This window comes from Antrostomus carolinensis, unplaced genomic scaffold (genome assembly GCF_000700745.2).
Source record: "Antrostomus carolinensis isolate BGI_N321 unplaced genomic scaffold, ASM70074v2 scaffold12420, whole genome shotgun sequence".
NCBI classification, from domain to species: Eukaryota; Metazoa; Chordata; class Aves; order Caprimulgiformes; family Caprimulgidae; genus Antrostomus; species Antrostomus carolinensis.
Genome location: NW_010287823.1, coordinates 37,766 through 56,941, shown reverse-complemented (window position 1 = coordinate 56,941; position 19,176 = coordinate 37,766). Strand labels below are relative to the sequence as shown.

Here is a 19,176-nt window from a genome sequence, read left to right as displayed (position 1 = left end):
GCTTCCCTCACACACGCTATTACATTTTTCTACAAAAATAAAACCACTTCTATATCCTTACCTAGAATATCCAATCCAAGGGTTTTTGCTAAATCTCTTACACCATCAGCTCCGAAAATGTGTGTCTCGTGCTTACATTTGGGACACTGGAAAACACTCATATTTTGAACCAGTCCTAAAACCTGTTAAAGTAAAAGAAAGGAATGTTCAAACCTTGGATTCAAGCATCAGTATTTCCATTATTCATCTCTGACAGTAAAGAAGAGATTATCAACATAAAATCGACGGAGTACTCATTTATAATAAGAAGCAGCTGTAATATCAGACTCATTATCATTATCAGCTCGTATGAGACGTCTCAGTTGCACTATTATTTGTGCATTACTTCAAGTTTTTCACATTTATACCTCTCAAAGATTAACAATTTTTTTCATAACAAAAAGTACCTCTTGTGCAGGCCTATCTTTCCAAGAATTCTCCCTGCCAGTATTGCGTTTTTTAACTCTGAATACTGGAAGAATTTTTGCGTTGTGTTTTATAGCTTTGTAATTTGCAGTTTCAGGAAACACAAAATAAAAACATACCATTACAAGAAATGACACAATCAGACATGCTTTTAAGATATTTTCGTAAGTTATCCTGTAGGGAGATGTTTTCAAAAAGAACCAGATTTGCTATTCTTCTGAAGAGCAGAAACATGTTTTAAAGATCAAACAAAAGAAATAATTACGTGAAACTAAGTGGCAAAAACCACAGCACAGAAGTCTAATACACACAAATTTGGTACCTTTCTGCTGATGCCAGGTGTTCAACATTATCCTTGCAAAATATGTCAAAATGAAAATTTGCTAAATCATGCACAACAAAAATAATCTTTCACCATGTACAATAATGCTAATGATAATATTGATCTCATTTTATTCACCTGGTATACAAAACTGTTCATTGGGGCAGAGACTTTCTCAAAAGTGATGAAAACAGCATTCAAATACTACAGGGTGAAAGCTTCTACCCATCTCCTAATCAAGAGAAGACTTGCTTTAAGAGGTTCCATGTTACAATATTTTACTTTAAGATTTATATGTTATCTAGATACGTCACACACACTATAGACTAGTTTTACAAATGTGAATATGTATCTTCAAGTACAAAAAGCTGTTATTGACTTTGTAGCATTTTGTACTTTTAAATTTCCCTGAGCATTCTAGTTTTGTGCTGGAACAAGCTGGCCTAGTTATTACAGGAGTAACATATCCACTATGCTAATGAGACAACTAAAAGGATATCCCAGTGTTCAATGCAACCAAGAAATATTAAGTTATTTAATTAGAAGTGAATGTACAACTTTTGGCACCAAAACTGAAAATAAAAAAGCATGTTATTTACAATACCTTAATAAAAAACTCCTTATAACTAAGCTAAAAACAATCAAAAGATAATCAGCTGTTTTTTCTATATCACCATAATGCACTTCACACTAAGAAATCTTCCTTTACTTATATAAAACTTTCAGAGGGTTTAAAGCAAGGAACATTTTAAGAAACAGTAACAAAACAAAACAACAACAACAAAAAGATTGCCTACTTTCAATTTAACACCACAAACTTTCCGGATTTTCTACTCTCTCCTGGGGACTGCCAGAGGAGCAAGAGGAACAAGTTTCTATTTACTGGCACATTATTACAGGCAATTTTCTCATACAGTTCTCAAATGAAGAGAGACATAAAATACTACATGTCCAAGTGTACAAGGTGCAGGGATGGTAAAAAGGGCTTTCTACAGCCACAGTCCTCTACTGATGACCTCTGAGCAGGCATTCATCCTGCTCTCCTTAAATTAAAGTTATGGAATTTTCACTATGTTGATAAACTGGAGAATACTGGAAGGATTATTATTTCACAAAAGAAAAACAGTATTTTAACTAGGATACAGGGAAGCCGTTTTCTGCAGCACAGGGAAAAAAGAGAACTTGACATTTATACTTTAAATTAATTAATCCATCTTCAGGTATCTGGGGGTTTGAACTTTATGTTCTCCTCAAAGTAGTCCTACAACATTTATGATTCGGCAAATTCACAATCAAAGAAAAATTTATGTAGTCTACTATTGTTTTGTGACTAGTTAAGAACTATTACAGCTGTTTTGTTAATTGTTTGATAACCTAAAAACTAAGAAGTCCTTCTACCACAGTTAATGCAAATGCTGAGATATGCTATATCCCCAGTGCTGCATCAGTTTTGGAGGTCTTATTCACTACACTTTTTTGTTTTCACTTCAACAGATCTTACTAAAAACAAACGACATTTCCGCATACAAAACCATTTTTGGTTTTTCAGTGTTGCTACTATTTGTCAGCCAATGAGTACTACATAGTTTTTAATATATAAATTATTCTTCTGGAATATGAAAAGGGGTTTTTTTAATATTAAGTTTCCAATTACAAACACCCAGTTTAATACAGAATCTGTGCAAACATACACAACTTTAGTGCCGAAGTGTATTTTTAACATGCATATTTCTGCAGACACATTTACAGGAGGAAGAGAGTCCACTATGATCTTCAGAGCTTTTAAATCTACAAAGCAATAGGTCTTGCTAATGAAGTCAGTAACAACTCTCATTTCCATGTTCAAATAATAGATCTGGAAAAGCTTCAAAGCAGCTGTTACTGTCTCCACAAACTATCCCACAAGTATATGTGAATTGTCTTCTACTCCTTAGTGAGCTCCTTTCCCTGTACACTTCTCAGCAATCTTGGCTCGCTGATGACAAGAAAACTAGTATGATGAGCTGCACCGCAATACAGGAGCTAACCTATGGTAGCGGAGGAGAGGGCAGTTATAATGCACAGAACTTAATTTCATTTAGTCAAACAGTTATTTTAAACAGTGAAGAAACATCTATCAAGAAAAAACAAGAAATGAAGAAACCTTTCATTACGAATTACCTGCACACACACTGTTTCTGAATGTTTATATATTTCTTATGCTTAATTAACCTTTTGGTTACACAACAGTTCATGCCAAAATCCAAATATACTACCTTCTAAGTTAAAAGAAAATGCAGTGAGGAAACAAAAGCCCTCTGTCTTTACACAAGGAGACAATTCCTGAGAAATCCACTTAAGTAATTCCCTGCACTTAAGGATGGATGCCGCTGAGGTCTGACTCCAGTCTGACAAGGGCTGAAGTGATCAGGGTTACAGTCCTGCAGTCTTGCCATTGACTTCCTACGTAACCACCAGTCAGTCAGTTTTAGTGTTTCAAGTAAACGTGCACAGTAATATTTCTGTCTTCCTAAATTTCATCTTGTAACAAACAATTTTTGGCTCTAAATTCCACTCCCAATATGAAGTCTTGGCTAAGTACTCTGGATGCTACAGAAATACCAGTAAGTACATAGCCAAATAAACAATTTTAGTCCATCTCAGAAAGAAATACATAGCTGAGTTTACACAAGCTTTTTTTTTTTTTAAACCTGTGAAAACCATAGCATAATCTTCCAATTCAAGGAAACTACCAGAAAAGTTGCAGTTTTAACTAAAACCCCGTCTTTTTCTTTCAGGAATATGACTGATAAGATAAACCATACTGAACTGAACTCAACTTTAGCAGGTGAAAATCGGCATTTTTTTTCCTAAATACTCAACGTTACTGACTTTTTTTTGTCACTTGCCCAGAGCAAGCCTCTGGGCTGCACAAAAATGATGGTCAAACTCACATAATGGGAAAGAATCTTGAAACTTCTTGTGATAGGAGTCAGCATCACTTTGCAAACTCCTTCCTTACCAGGTGTATTCCACTGCACCAGAGATGGCACTCCACTTCTAATGATTATCTCCTAAGACTGAAAATAAGACTTTTGCATTGTAATCCTGGTTCCAACGCTGACTCTCACTGCCAGCTCTTCACCAGTTCCTACAGTCATTCTACTCTAAATTCAATGCAGTAAAGGACAAACAATGTCAACAATTGTGACTTTACTGTGATAACACTGTATGTGTCATTTGAGCCTTTGGTAACTAATGGGGTGAGGGGAAGGTGGTGCATGTGTATGCCTACATGGACAAGGGAGGGACTCCAGTTCATTAAATATAAGCAAGCATACTCAAAGACTCTGAGCTCAGCAACCTATAGACTCTTTGCTTCTTTGAAAAGCCAACTTGTTGCAAGCACTTTTTCAAAGGTCAGATTAAAGATTTTTTAAGATTAGATTTTTAAAGATCGGTCAATTTTATAATCAGGATATGCAATTTTAGCACAATCCCACAGATTCCACCTCATTGATGTAAACCTCGGGTTTGAAGTTGTCCATCAAAAATTACATAACTAAACTTTCCTTAGATCCTCAGATTTAGCTGACACTTTGAAATGTAACACATGGGCAGGAGCTGCTTTAAGACACATCTATACTGAGGTACACACAGGGTTGGAATAAAATGAAGCAGCACCATAAAAAAGGTAAGACCTGATGACTGGTTCAAGTGTATTCAAACTCAGCATCTGGCATGACAGCTTCATTGTGACTTTTCATTTGATTTAGGAAGATCAGAAAATTCAACAAATCAAAACAGATTCATATTTAATATCTTATCTACCACTAGTCAAAGTAATAGCAGCCAAGCCTATCCTAGAACGCATGATTTCGAGGCCATTCTCTTCAAAGAACATTGAACAAAACAGAAGAAATCTTGATAATTTCTCATTGAATCAAAAGGAAATTTTAGCAAAGTACTAACTTGAACACAATTTTATTTGAAGAAAATAATTTTGCATAATTTTAGCAGACCCAAACATAAAATCAAAATGAAACGTTCCCTATGTTATTCTTCTGTTATATATATATATATATATATTTGTTTTTCTTCTAGTGGCAAATGATAAATGCTACTACACTTTTATTTAGGTGCAAATATGCTTAAGGAATAGTGAACAATAAGGAATTTATCAATGTATTTCTTTTGTTAAGCTATTCTGTAATTTAAAACAAAAAGGGAAAGCAGTCACTTCAAGGTTTCTGTTGCATTTTTTAAATTAACAAAGCACTAGCTATGAAAGAAATTTCCTTTCTTAATAAAGAACAGAAGTAAGCTTCACACACGTAAGCAAGAAAACATCTTTTTTCAAGTATAGTAAACAGCTTTTTTTCTTTATTGTTTAAGATAAGGAAGCATTTCAGTTTATATTTTCTCATCAACTGCACATTTCAAATGAAAAATGAATCTTTCCACGAACATACTCTAGAGTATAACATTCAGTTACTTAGCAACTCGTAACAGACACAGAAAATACCGAGTCAAAGATGTCACCCTGTTTAATATTTTCTCCCAATTCATATGAATATTGTGGATATTTTTAAATTTTGCATTTCCCAAACAAGCAAGCTACCATATAAGCTATAAACCTCATGAAAACCAAAGTGATATAGACATCCTTCTACGGGTCAAGACAGTCACGGACCCCTTCAAATGGCAAAGTGACAATTATGTACATGTGTGCCTCTCTCCCCAAAACCTGAAGTTCCTCCGATTTTTTCACATTTCAATAAATTTTAGATTTTAAGCTCCAACACACACAGTGCTGAAAAGGACAAATAATGAGGATATAGTAAGACAGTATAATGGGAAAGGACACATTACTTCATAAGATGCTCTGTTTAGCTGTCTGATCCATTACAGGTGATTAAACAAACTGATGTAAAAGAAATCAAGTACTATTATGACCTCAGCCTCAAACAATTCTTTCATTTCTGTTAAAGCAAGCTCCTGATAGATATAATCCTCTTTTTTTGTAACAAAAAATTATGAAATTCAAGTAACTCCTGAATGGTTTGTTCAACTATTGAAGCATATGGATTTTTTTTTTTTACATTTTGGAAAAACAATCTACTGGTATTTTTAAAGTAGAGGCTTACAGGTACGTGGACTTTTCTAAACATTTCAGCTCCTTTGCGTGCATCCAATAAAGCCACATCTTGAGGAGTAGAGATGATCACAGCTCCTGGCAAAACAAAACATGAAATACCATTAAAATGGGCATTATTAATTACACTGTTAAATATTCTGACTACTTAGTACATGCTACTAAATTCAAAGTAGTCACACATCTATATGTTTTTTGGTTTTTTTAAGGAAGAAAATAATCCAAGTTTTTTTCTATTGTGCAATGACCAAAATCATTGAGAAATGATAGAAACAACTTAGATATTTTAATCATAAGTTTTTCTATGTAGAAACTATTTATACTTTCTAAATAAGAAAATTGATCTAGCTGTCATATGACCATGGAAGACACCACGGCCCACATGTTGACAGGTTGCAGAGGCGGTGCTCTGGGAACATCTACGCAGTAACTGTCCCATGCCATAATTACATCTGAAAGCTTTTGATTTAACAATAAGCCTTGTCCTAAAGGCAAGAGGCAGCTGCCTGTAATCAGACTGTTGCTTTCTGAACCTGCTACACTTTCTGACACAAGCGTTGACAGGCATCGTCTTGAAACACCTTACACTAGACACAACACCAGCGCGTTTGTATGAATGATGCCACAAAATAAGAGGCCAACTCACGCACACTCGCACTGGGTTTGAAAAAAAATACAGCATTGCTCACTGTTCAGGCATGGCTCCACATTACCTGGTAATTAGTACTCCCAAGTGTTACTAAGCATATAAAACTGATAGAGCTCTTTGTCAAAGGTTAGATTCTAAAGTAAGCCTACAGGTTACTATCCTACGCTATCCTATATTACTTCTTGATTAATATAGCCTGCAAAACCAATACAGACATTACAATATCCCACAAGACTTCACAAGGAGCATCTTTTGGCATATGGTCAGAGGTGTGACATATTATTTCTTCGAGACTTGCACCAAGAACCTGCTCATGCTCATCCCTATTTTAGAAAATTAGAATGTAGAAGAGGACATTACTGGTCAATTCATTAGCTCTGGTTCCACAGCAACCATCCAGCCTCCAAAGTATCTGTTACAAAAACATCTCTGCAGAGTCACATTAAGCCAACCTCGTACATTATGCCAAACTTCACACTAATAGCAATTACAACAGACAATTTTAGATGCATGGGGCAGAGTTTCCTCCTGGGCCTGCAGTTTCCAGCCACTGGCATACATGGCAAAGGAAGAGGTGGGTATATTTCCAAAGGCACACAACACTGGCATCACTGGCACGGTCGGAGCACCGAGAGCCTTGGTGTCCTGAGAGCACTCCCGGCTCTGGCAGCGCCAAGACAGGGAGCTTTGCCCCTCAAAACGGTCCCACGCCGGCTGCTGGGTGGCATCTTGCCTGCCTGACAGCCAGCCGTTTCCAAACACCGCCTGACAGCGCGTTTGAATGTTTTCAACCAGCGTTCTTAACCTCTAATTTGTGAAAGAAAAATACAATCTGGCACCTCGCTCCTGAAAAGCTGCCAATCTCTGCCTTACGTAATATTAGACACCAGTCCAAAAGCTGAACAGCACATGTAATGTACTAAGCAAATGCAATTTCCCTATTGTTTGCTGAAACTCTGACATCTGAATAATTTGCTGCTTTTCCCAAGCCAACCTGTTTCCAAAGTCATCAAAAAGAGTAACATGGAAGCCTTTCAGTTACATGCAAGTCACCTTAGCTCCTCCTTTCCCAAAGTGTAGGGTTAGGCTTTACAGCCGACACTGAAATGTAGGGCTAATTCCACAAAACCCTTCCCCAAAAGTGCAGTCCACAAGTAAGTAATTTAGACTCAATGCCCTTGAGTTCTCTGCATATTTGTAAAACAAAGATCCTTCAACACTTGGACAAAATGCTTATTACTGCTTTCTTTTCAAACAAAACTAGAAATCTGTGTCTTATGTGTATACAGCCATGTTAGCTGTTTCACACTTTTGTTCACACTCTTCTCTAAAGATGCTGGCTCAGCATTGCCTGCATCTTCAGGCAGAAGCTAATATGCAAGTCTACATTTGCTGCTCTGTTTTTAATTTTTTTTTAAGAATCCAATAATTAGCATGGCATGAAGGACAGAGACCATGCACAATGAAAACACCCACTAGAACCACAAGCAGCTTATCCAAACAGTCTTTTTGACTAACAAATTCTCATACAAAGGGAAAAAGCTAAAATGCCAAAAAACCCCAATGGCACATTGCAGAGTTTAGGCTGCCACAAACACCAACTCCCTGTATGAAAAACAATGGCTTCTGAAATACCTGAGTTAAAGTTATGCTTGTGGACAACTTGCATGGCTTCCTACACAGCATGAAAGCCAACATGCTCAAGAAGCTGCTGCCGAGAGTGTAATAGATGTGTCTCTCCTATTTTCCTTGTCACTCTGAGTTGGATTACAAACATTTATTCACAGTCAGCTTGTACTGACTTATACCAACGCCCTTTAAAATAAGTATATTTTCTCTTTCTTTGGTACAACTGCTAGTCCAGCAAACCCAACCTGAAGTTCAAGAATTCAAATTAGCAGCATTGTTTCCTTCACTAGCAACTGAATATGGCAAATGAGACTTTTCACAATGCTCCTGTCCTGCAGGTAAGTTTGCATATGTTTAATTCAGAAGGTGATTCAAATGATGAGCAAGAAAGAACACAGCCCACACTTTCCTTGCCATCTTGGCTCTACACGATTAACAGGAATATCAAACAGTAAAGTTATTTTGATCAATAAAGTAAGGAAATACGACTGAATTCATGCACACAGCACGTCTCTTGAAGCAATATGTGCTGTGTTTACACAAGCCTCTGTCTGAGTGAGGGAAACTAAGGCTGACAAATTGAACAGAGAAGCTGCAGAAACGATAATGTTATCACATTGCACATTAAAACATACTACAAATTTTCTGTTTGCAGTTGTGTGCAGAAGAATAATTTCCATGCCTTGAGCATACTAAGGATATCTAAGTTGAGCACATTTAGGTTTAACTGACATATCTACTTATTCATGCATTCCATTTATTTTTTTAACTTCACCATATTTATTTCAGGTTGACAAAAAGCTGATGCATGTTGTATTATTAAAAACTATACTAACTATATTTTTCATCCTTATCGTGCATAATATAGAGAGACAGAACTAACAGTAGCCTGTAACACTGATGTTTGCCTTTCTTTTTCAAACCCAGGTCTTTAATCCTCAGTAAAAGAAAGCTGTGCCTACACCACACATTGGTACTCACCTTCTGGTGGACTGGTGTTCAGGAAACTACACGAGGTGAAACAGTCTATCATTTCTGTGTATAGAAAATATCACCTATAATCACTGCATCATGGTTTGCCTTAGGTGCTCTGAGTATCTAAGGTGGAAGCTCTCCAAGCCTTAGCTATAGTCAGTTTGTACCCAGGCAAAAAACAGGCAGGTCTAAAAAGTGACTGATAAGCAGCAGTTTAGAAGATCTACCTTAGGATGAAAAGGACCCCTCTAACATATTCCTTTTTTCCCTCCAGTGTCTTCAAAGATAGGCTTCAGAACCAGGCTACATACATCTCATCCAGAGAGATTAAGGACTCCTCTACACACAAGTACTAGACTGTGCCTTATATCACCCTGATTCTCACCATAAAGACACAGAAAGACATACAGCATTTTTCTAATAACTGCACCTGCTGACTGACAGGCACTGAACGCTCTTGCAAGGAAGCACATTCAGGCCTCAGTGCAGCTGTGGATGGCCTGATCTGACCACACCACTCATGCACTCTTCGGAGCTTTTGCTGCCTTTTCCACTGCATCAATCTCAAATTTCTAGGCAAGACTTTCAAGAATCTTCTCTACTGTGGATCTCTTCAGAATCCCTCTCATCTTCTGTTAAATTTCTTGTTCCTTCATAGGTAAAATGTGCCTGCAATTACAGACACAGTTTGCACTTGAAGATGCAAAACAAGATCTCGCAAGAACAAAGACTTCAGTCTTTACTAGGATTTCAGCTGGCAATGACTGCAGATACATTAACATTAAAAATTTCTCCATCTCCTTGGATAAACCTTGTAAAGAAGTTCCTTTAGATTTTGTGTGTGACATCTCATTAGAACTAGCAACTTAAAAGAATCACTAGTATGATTTCCCCTGAAGAGATCCTTACTTGAGAATCATAATACAGCTCAGAACTTTCCCAAAGGTTGGATTCTGGCTGTGTCACACCTCCAGCCTGCTTGCTACGTTCTTCTTGGAGGAGTCTTTGAACAACTGCTCAGACAGTGTATGTTTCCAAGAGCCACATATCCTCTTCTGCCCACAAACTAGTAGGTAATTAAAGATTGGGACACTACCACCTTGCTCACATGAAAAGAGGACATAAATCTTAGAGTAAGCTTCTTCCTCCTGTCAAGAGGAACTGTCAGTGAAACCACTAAGCTGAAGAATATCACAAGCTGGATAAAGCTGTCACCCTGAAGTTAAACTGCCCTCATCTAACTGATCAGTAAGTACTGTAACATCCATTTAACACTAGATCACATGGAGAAAGACATGGAAAGACAACTCTTGCTGCGTTAAAATGCTTAGGTTTGGTTGTGGCAAACTGAATACGTCACACTGATGCAATTTACAATGCAACATTTATTTAGCAAAGTGAAAACATTGAAAACATCTGTAATAGCATCTGTGACCAAGCCTTATTTGCAAAGTATGAGGATAAAATAAAAAGCTACTCCCTCATAGACACTTTGTCACTTTCCACTTTTCCTTAGCTATTTGAATTAGCATTTTTCTGCCCTACTCCATTCCACCTTCTGCTTTCAAGAGCAGTTGCCAATCATGTCCAGTTTATAACGAGCATTGTACTAGGCAAGAGCCAAGTCTAGATAGTCTCTTTTGACAAATGAATATGATTTTTTTTTTTTTAAATGAGAGGTCCTAATCCAAAAAGGAGAACTAGGTAAAAGAGTGATTCTGCTGCAGAAAAAAAGACAACATCCACTTCAAACACCCCCAAAAACTATTTTGTTTTTTACCTTCTGCCCCCCAGAGGTGGGGGTGGTAAGGGGCAGATTTAAACACTTATTTTTTTATAAAAAAATAGCTAGAGCAGAGAACGCAGTACCATTATTCATATGGATTTCTCTCATCTTCTGCAATTGTCAGCTGAACACTATGCTCATTTATTCAGAATAACTGGTCTGAAAAAACTGAGGCAATTGCAGCTAATCTAGTACTTAGCATACACTTAGCCACTGTTGCCAGACCTCAGAAAACCTCAGTTTTCAAAGCCTCTGTATGTCACAACTTTTTTCCCCAATACCTGGAAACTATTTTTCAGGAATGTTAAAACTCAAAGAACTTGCACTGAATATGCCTTCACTTCAGCTTGGACAGGCAGTGTGTGTGAAATCAATCTCCATGAGCCAAGAGTTATATTTAAATTTATACTGAAAGAGTTTAGGCATTAATGTGTAAACTCATACTGTATTTTGGTCTCCAAGTTTTCAGTCCAGTGAGTCTTACGCTCCATAATGAAGTATCAGGAGTGTCCAAAGCTAAGGTAAGCCAGATAATAATTTGCATGTCAACCACATTTTTTTTGACAACAGAAGCAAACTACTTCAGCATACAAATTATATTTGGATTAATTAAAATATTAAAATCATAGAATCATAGAATGGTTTGGATTGGAAGGGACCTCAAAGGTCATCTAGTTCCAATCCCCCCGCCTTCAGCAGGGACACCTTCCACTAGACCAGGTTGCTCAAAGCCTCATCCAGCCTGGCCTTAAACACTTCCAGGGAGGGGGCATCCACAACTTCCTTGGGCAACCTGTTCCAGTGTCTGACCACCCTTACAGTAAAGAACTTCTTCCTAATATCTAATCTAAACCTGCCCTCTTTCAGTTTAAACCCATTTCCCCTTGTCTTGTCATTAGTAGCCCTTATGAAAAGTCCCTCCCCAGCTTTCTTGTAGGCCCCTTCAGGTACTGGAAGGCCGCTATGAGATCTCCCTGGAGCTTTCTCTTTAGTATGACTATCCTCATTAGTATGACTAAGGGGTTTTTTTGTTTTTCAATCTATCCTAAACCTATGTGCCTTTCGCTTCCTGCAGTTATTTAAAATATCAAAATACAGCACAAAAGAAAGAGTAAATCTACATAAAAAATCTGATACAAAAAATATTTTCCATTCAAAAATAGATCAAGTAAAATTTACTATTACCCAGATGGCTTCCATAAAATATCTTCAAAAATTTAATGTAGAAACTAATGATGTACCTCTTCCATAAAAGAAGAAAGCAAGCTCAGAAATGGAAAAAAAAAAAATTGTACATTATTGTTAAACTAAAAGGAAAGAAGATCAGATGCCTTGCAACTGTGATTTGCATCAAAGTAAGAGATATTCAACAAGGGGCAAACAGACACTTACACAAAGAGCAATGACAGAATACAGATACACCTCTAATCTTAAACTGTACGCCACACACACCTTGTAGTGCAGCACTGGGGGTTTTTTGATCATTTATCTTCAGAAAAGACAACAGAACAGCACCATATCTACTCAGCTTGCAATTTTGGTTAAAGGACAGTTTTATCTCACAAATCACAATTCTTTTTCAGGCTAATTCATGCATAATTTTTTAAAACATCAACAGTGTTTTCTCTTTTAAAATATTATTTGAAATTCTCTTTTTTTGCTGTTTTTATTGCTCATTTCTGAACAGACAGTCTACTCATCACCTGGAACTTCCTGTTCTTGTACATTATCGTATGTTGAGGCAGGATCCAGCTCTCCTGAGTCACACACACTGCTATAAAACAGTTGTGTACAAAGCTACACCCTGGTCTGTGTGACAGTGGCATTAATATGAGCAAATAGTTTGGTTCAACAGCTTGGTACATCATATTTCTTTCAGAATTTAAAAATGCCCACTGTCTTCAGGTTGGTGGCATCCCTTTACTCTTTCCTCTTCAATGTACATATTTGAATAGAAATAAGACTTTTAACACTTAATCAGTAAAGACAGAAATATGTTTTTTGTTTTTATTTAAACCTATCTATCAAAACACTGCCATCAAAAGAAATTCTATTAATTAGAATTCCTTGACAATTCTTATTTGAAGTAACAAAAACTCCTTTGGTAAATATTTGAGCCTTAATCTGCAAAAGGCATTCAGGAGATAATTAAGATCTATATATTGCTGAAAGATGCAATCATTATTAAAAATTACACCATTTATAGGATAAGGCAATAAAAAGGTGGTAGGAACTCTGTACTATGTTGGTTTATAATCTAAAAGGTGACAAAAGTAATTCCTTGTAGACTAGCAATGGCATTACTTCCACTTTTACAGAACTTGAGAAAAACATAAAATAGCATTCACACTTTTTCACTTTGCTTGTCCATGTTTTCTGATTCTTATTAATGACCTTTTCAGAGCTTATTATTATAAAATTATAATAATATATACTTCAGGGGGGAGGAGTTACTTCCAAAAGGTGGGAAAATTAGGAGCACTGAAATAAAACAGGAAGCCTTTTACCTTTAGATCTCCTGTATAAACACAGCTTAGTCCAATGTTCACTACTGCAATTATTAGAAGACTACAGTAAGACGGGAAATTATTTGGTTGTCTCAGCCGGCTTCCCACTGAACATGAGTATATTTCTAACGGTTTTCACTGCTGTGGTATCTTGATATCCGAAGAAAAGAGGGATATGACCAAGTTTAGCAAGTGAAACAATTCCAGTATTAACCTGGAGTCAGTTCTGTCAATTGAGAGAGACTGTCAGTCTCTAGAGCTGCCAAGCTGTCACACTTCGTTGACGCAAACTCACTTTAACATTAATGAAGAAAGGGCAGTAGACAGCCTAATTTATTTAATGGTCAGCCCCCACAATGCAGCTTCTCCATGAGGAAGAAACACTTGTGCCAGCAGGGCCCTGGGACTGCCTCTCACAGATGCCCTTGCTGCTGCCCATGTAGCCTTCTCACTCTGAAAGCAGAGAATGATAAACTCTCCCGGTGTTTAGGAAGGCTAATCCTCCATCTCCAGTATTGCTTATTAATCTGATTTATGGCTCCTTCATCTAAATACACACACTTACATTTCTCAGTTTATCAACTAGGTAATACAAAGGAATCACAAGCCTTGTTCTTCATAATATCATTAGTTTACACACTATATCTTAATATCAAACATCATCATCTCATCTGAAACCCCCTATGTTTTAAAAGCTGGAAAACATGTAAGTACACTTCAAACTTTCCCAAGCATACATGTTCAAAACATGATAAAGAACCCACTTCTGGACATCTCATGCAAAAGATGAAACAGAAGAACAAAGTAAAAGTAAAGAAGTAGAACTAAATACAAATTAAGTAACAACAGACCATAAACAAAGCCCTTTTCTCCCGACTGACCCTGGATTCTTATTCAAAAAGTGGACTTGCATCTGAAGGAAGATGTGGTGATAAAACAGAAATATGTATCACATTTTCAAGCTCTCATATAATTTTCCACCTACTAGTTTGCTGAAGAACGACTGCAACATGAGAAAAATTACAGATTATTGTAGAATAATATGCTAAATAAGATGAATTCTCCTTGTAAGGCGACTAAGAATAAAATAAAAACCAAAAGTCACAGTAGTTTCCTTTTTCATCTTCTAAAAAAGGAAAAGTACCCACACAAAATCATCACTCCAGCTGATGTTGTGTGAGGCTGATACTATCTTTTATGACAACCAGACTTATAGAACATATTTTGCTGTGTTGCTTTTACCCATTAGGTATTGCTCTAATCTATTTTTGACTCAAGAAAATTATGGTACCTATGGTACCAGGATAAGAAAAACCAACCCAGTACCATTTCACACATCCTAACAGCCCCGCTATTATTGTCAGATGTTGCAGTGCTACAGCAAACCCACCCCAAACAAAACACCTTTACCAGTGCTCTTCCCCAAACTCACAGAAAAATCTGTAAGCAGCTGGCAAAAATACATGTGGAGACTCTGTAAAATTATTTAGACACAGAATGAAAATTTTCTACACTGTCTATCCCTAGGAAGCCACAGATAAATAATGATGAAACCATAATGCAAATACTGTATCGCACATATGCACGCATGCAAATCAAAGTACAACTTTCATGCAAACTAGATAATGCACATCTCAGTACTTAACTAAGATATATATGCTGTCTCTGAGGAAAAAGAGATAAATTATGCCACTAACACCATGACTGTCCAAGGCATCCTCAAAGGATAAAGAAAGAACAAGAAAACTGGAGAGGGAATAGAATGGTACAGCACCAAATACTTCCTGTTATAAAGAAATAAAACACAACAAACAGCTTAGAAATATGAATTGCAAATGAAGATGGAGCCCACAAAACATTGTCATCAACATTTGTAACACTATCTTTCGTACCCTTGAAAGGAATGAGGTTGAAGAAAATAAACAGCATACTAAACAAGGCTATGGACTGACAAATACACAGAAACAAGGAACAAGAGTAAAAGAAGAAAGTGCAGTTAAAGTTGTAATACACAAAAATGAGCCCTTCCAATGAGAATGAAAAATACCCAGAATACACAACAGAAGAAATTCTTTATAAATCACTAAAATTCACTGAGTCAGTAAGAACATGGGGAATTACAAATCTTATCACTCCCTGTCTACTGCACTTGTCTTCATCAAAAGCACAATACACTTATTTTTTTAAACTGCAAGAGTCAACCTCAACATGTCTAAAAAAAAAACAACTAATGGGAAAGACAAATGTAAAGTGATGCTATCGCTGCTACTTTTATGAAGTAATAACCTGAACTGAGCAACTGTGGTAACAATATAAAGCCATTTCAGAATCCAAATCAAAATGCTGTCTTCAGTTAGGAATTTGTAAAAGCCCATATTTGTACAAAAAAAGGGGGGAAAAAAAGAGATGCCAGAAACCCGTAAGCCATAGTGAAGGGTTTAAAGAGACACACGGGTAAGAATTTATCCCTTTTTTGTGGCACAGCAAGAAAATTTATATTGTTGTTGTTTTAAATCTGTTTTCCTTTTCTTTTTTTTAAATCAACATCATGTCTACTTTGACTAGCCTCAGAATTTGATTCAACAGGTATGAGAATCACAGGTTTCTGACAATCATATGAAAAACTAATTAAAATACTGAATAAAAATTATTTACTCTTAGTTTTTCACTTTGTTACACAAGAATGAGGACACTGCTGTTCTTAGCAAGAAAATGCAGCTTTTTAAAAAAATGGTTTTCCTTTTGTTAATATCTATTACATTCTAAAAAGATGTAAGTATTTTGAAAAAAAAAATTAAGGTTTCCATTTACTGATGTGCTGTATCAGTTAGAAAGATCTTGTGACCTTCCACAAACAGACCTCAGCAAAACTTAGAAGAAATACAGGATTAAAGTACCTTCCTCCATCACCTCTCTGTCCCAGAGGACCCAGTGCACCAACACCAAAACCACGAGCACTCCTGAAGACAGTGTAGAATTCTGAGGGAAAAGGGCGCAAAAATCTCTTGAAGATCAAGATCTAATGACCTTTTCTATGTTAAATTAGGATATTTAGGTGCACTGTAGTGAATAGCAATTATCTATACCCACCATACTTTAAAAAACCCCATAATCCACATAGATAAAGCTACATCTCTTTAATTTCTTAATTCTATTGCCCTTATGTACAAGATTCAATGTGCAATTCTACCTTACCAAAAACTTCCGTACCGCTGTCATACTTCACCTCACTGCTTAAAACCCCGAGAGTACAAGGCTCTCCTGCTTTGCTACTCACACATGCACCCTACTAAGCACTGTATTTAAAAAATAGTTATGAATCACAGTTTGCTTTCCATCATATGTTCCAGGTCACAGATAAACTAAGGCACTAGAAGACCCCTCTTGTACTTCTTATGGGAAAATTCATTAACTCTTTCATCACAACAACAGTGTTGATTTGCTCCCTTCCACCACTCAACACAATCAGAGACAGCAGAGAGAACCTCCTGTGGTTATTAACAATTCTGGGGCAACAGTGTTATGGCTGAGTTTGCATGTCCTCTAACATTTAAACCTCAAAGGTTTAAATGCCAAAAGATTTAAGTTTTTCTAAAGTTGACAACATGGAAGATTATAAGATACCACCACGCAGTCTGAACACTAAATTTAACTATTTATCAAAAATTTTGGCTTGTAAATATGTGGGTAACTGTGGTTATCATGTATGGTTGCAGCTGAGACATGACTGTGCTAAGGAAAAGATACAAGGTGCTGTCTGATTGTTAAAAGGCATTCCTGCAGACTTCATTGTGCTGTAACAGGGGTGATGGTTTTGCTGTGAAACCAGGGTGCGTGTCTCAAAATCCACTAGCTCTACTGCTTTTATACGTGGGATTGGCAATAACGCACACCAATCTTTCTACCTACACCTGTAGCTAACTCTTTTATCCTGTCCTGTCCCCTGAACTTTTCCAGATATACAATTCTTTATTTGTTAAACTTAGCAGGCAGCCTGGTAAGAGTTATACATGTAAGTGAAATAGTTCTACGAATTTCATGTTTAGTGGCTTCACTTTAGTGCATTACTGCCACCAAAGTGCAGAGAGAAAGGAGTGTTGGGGGAAACCACTGCTTGCCTGCGCACATGAGCCAGTCTGCACTTGGAAAACAGTGAGAGCAGTGAAAGATGCTTCCATTTTGGTTTTGTATTAACATATTTATCTGATATCACCAAGAAGCCGAGTAAGCAGTCCCACTGATTACTTAATAACTCAGAATCACAGAATTTCTGGTTCAAAAAGCTCTCTGGAGGTCACCTATTTGCAACACTAAATAGGGCCAGCTACAGCTTTGTCTAGTACTATCTGGACAACTTCCGAGGATGAAGATCCCACAGACTTTTTGGGTAACATGTTCTAGTGTTACACTACCCTCCTGGTGAAGAGTCGCAGCAATTACATGTATTGGGTCCGGCTGAGATGGAGTTAATTTTCCCCACAGCAGCCCTCAGAGTGTTGTGTTCTGTGTCAGTAGCTAGAAAGGTGTTGATAACGCACCAGTGGTTTGGTTACTGCTGAGCAGTGCTCGCACAGCACCAAGGCTGGCTCTCCAACATTCACTCTTCCAAGTAGGCTGGGAGTGGAGAAGGTCTTGGGAGGGGACACAGCCAGGACAGCTGACCCACACTGACCAAAGGGATATTCCAGACCATATGATGTCTTTCAGACATAAAAGCAAGGGCAACGGAGGGGGAAGAGGGGGCATTCCCTGGGAAACTGCAACATGTATGAAGCCCTGCTTCCCGGGAAGCGGCCAGACATGGCCTGCTGATGGGAAGTAGAGAATAAATATTTTGTTCTTAAAGTGGCCAAACATCGCCTGCTGATGGGAAGTAGAGAATAAGTATGTTGTTCTTTTGCTTCTGTGCAGGCAGTTTTGCTTTGCTTCTATTAAACTGACTTTTGTCTCGACCCACAAGTTTGGGGTTTTTGTTCTATCTTATTTTCTCCCCTCCCCATCCTGCTGAGGAGGGGGGTGATAGAGTGGCTTGGTGGGCACCTGGCATTCAGGCTACATCAACCTACCACAGTCCTTTTTGGTGCCCAACGTGGGGCCTGAGACAACAGCAGTTTTGCATTCAGTGTGCTATAGCCATAGAAGTTATTAAGCAGCGAGCTCCTGTGCGGGTCACAGAGGTTTTGCTGGTAGCACTGCTTATCTTTTTATTTTGCTGAGCTTAGGAACATGTTGGTAACAGTATGTGATAGTTTCACTGGGCTAGCCCTTGGCTAGCAACCAACACAGCTGTTCACCCACTGCCCCCCCACCCCCAGGGATTAGGGGAGAGGACTGGGGAGCAGGGGTAAGGAGGCTTGTAGGTTGAGATAAGAACAGTTTAATAATAGAAAGAAAATAAAACCCCAAATAATACTAATATTAAAATAGTAGTGATAATGATAACAGTAACAAAATATGCAAACGAGCAATACCCAATACAACTGCTCACCACCCACCAACTAAGCCCGGCCTGTTCCCAGATAACGACCCCGGAGGAGAGACAATCCCAAACTGAAACTGCAATCCAGGAAGAGCAAGAGCCCGAGCGAAAGCCAGAGAGGTCAAAAGAGGAAAAGACTCTCACTAATATACTGGACATGATGTGGTATGATATGGAATATCCCACTGGCATATCCAAATGCCAATTTAGCTTACTAATCTAAATATTAC

At 37.5% G+C, this 19,176-nt stretch overlaps 1 protein-coding gene across 1 annotated transcript in view; it reads right to left on the bottom strand.

Annotated features, from left to right (window-relative positions):
• Nucleotides 1-19,176, bottom strand: part of NUBPL (NUBP iron-sulfur cluster assembly factor, mitochondrial) — a gene marked incomplete at its 5' end in the record, with an annotated part of 69,926 nt that overhangs the window by 13,848 nt on the left and 36,902 nt on the right. Inside the window, 2 exons of the mRNA XM_010164405.2 lie at nucleotides 62-182; nucleotides 5,914-5,999. Coding sequence (XP_010162707.2) covers nucleotides 62-182; nucleotides 5,914-5,999 — 207 coding nt within the window. The remainder of the gene's footprint in view (nucleotides 1-61; nucleotides 183-5,913; nucleotides 6,000-19,176) is intronic.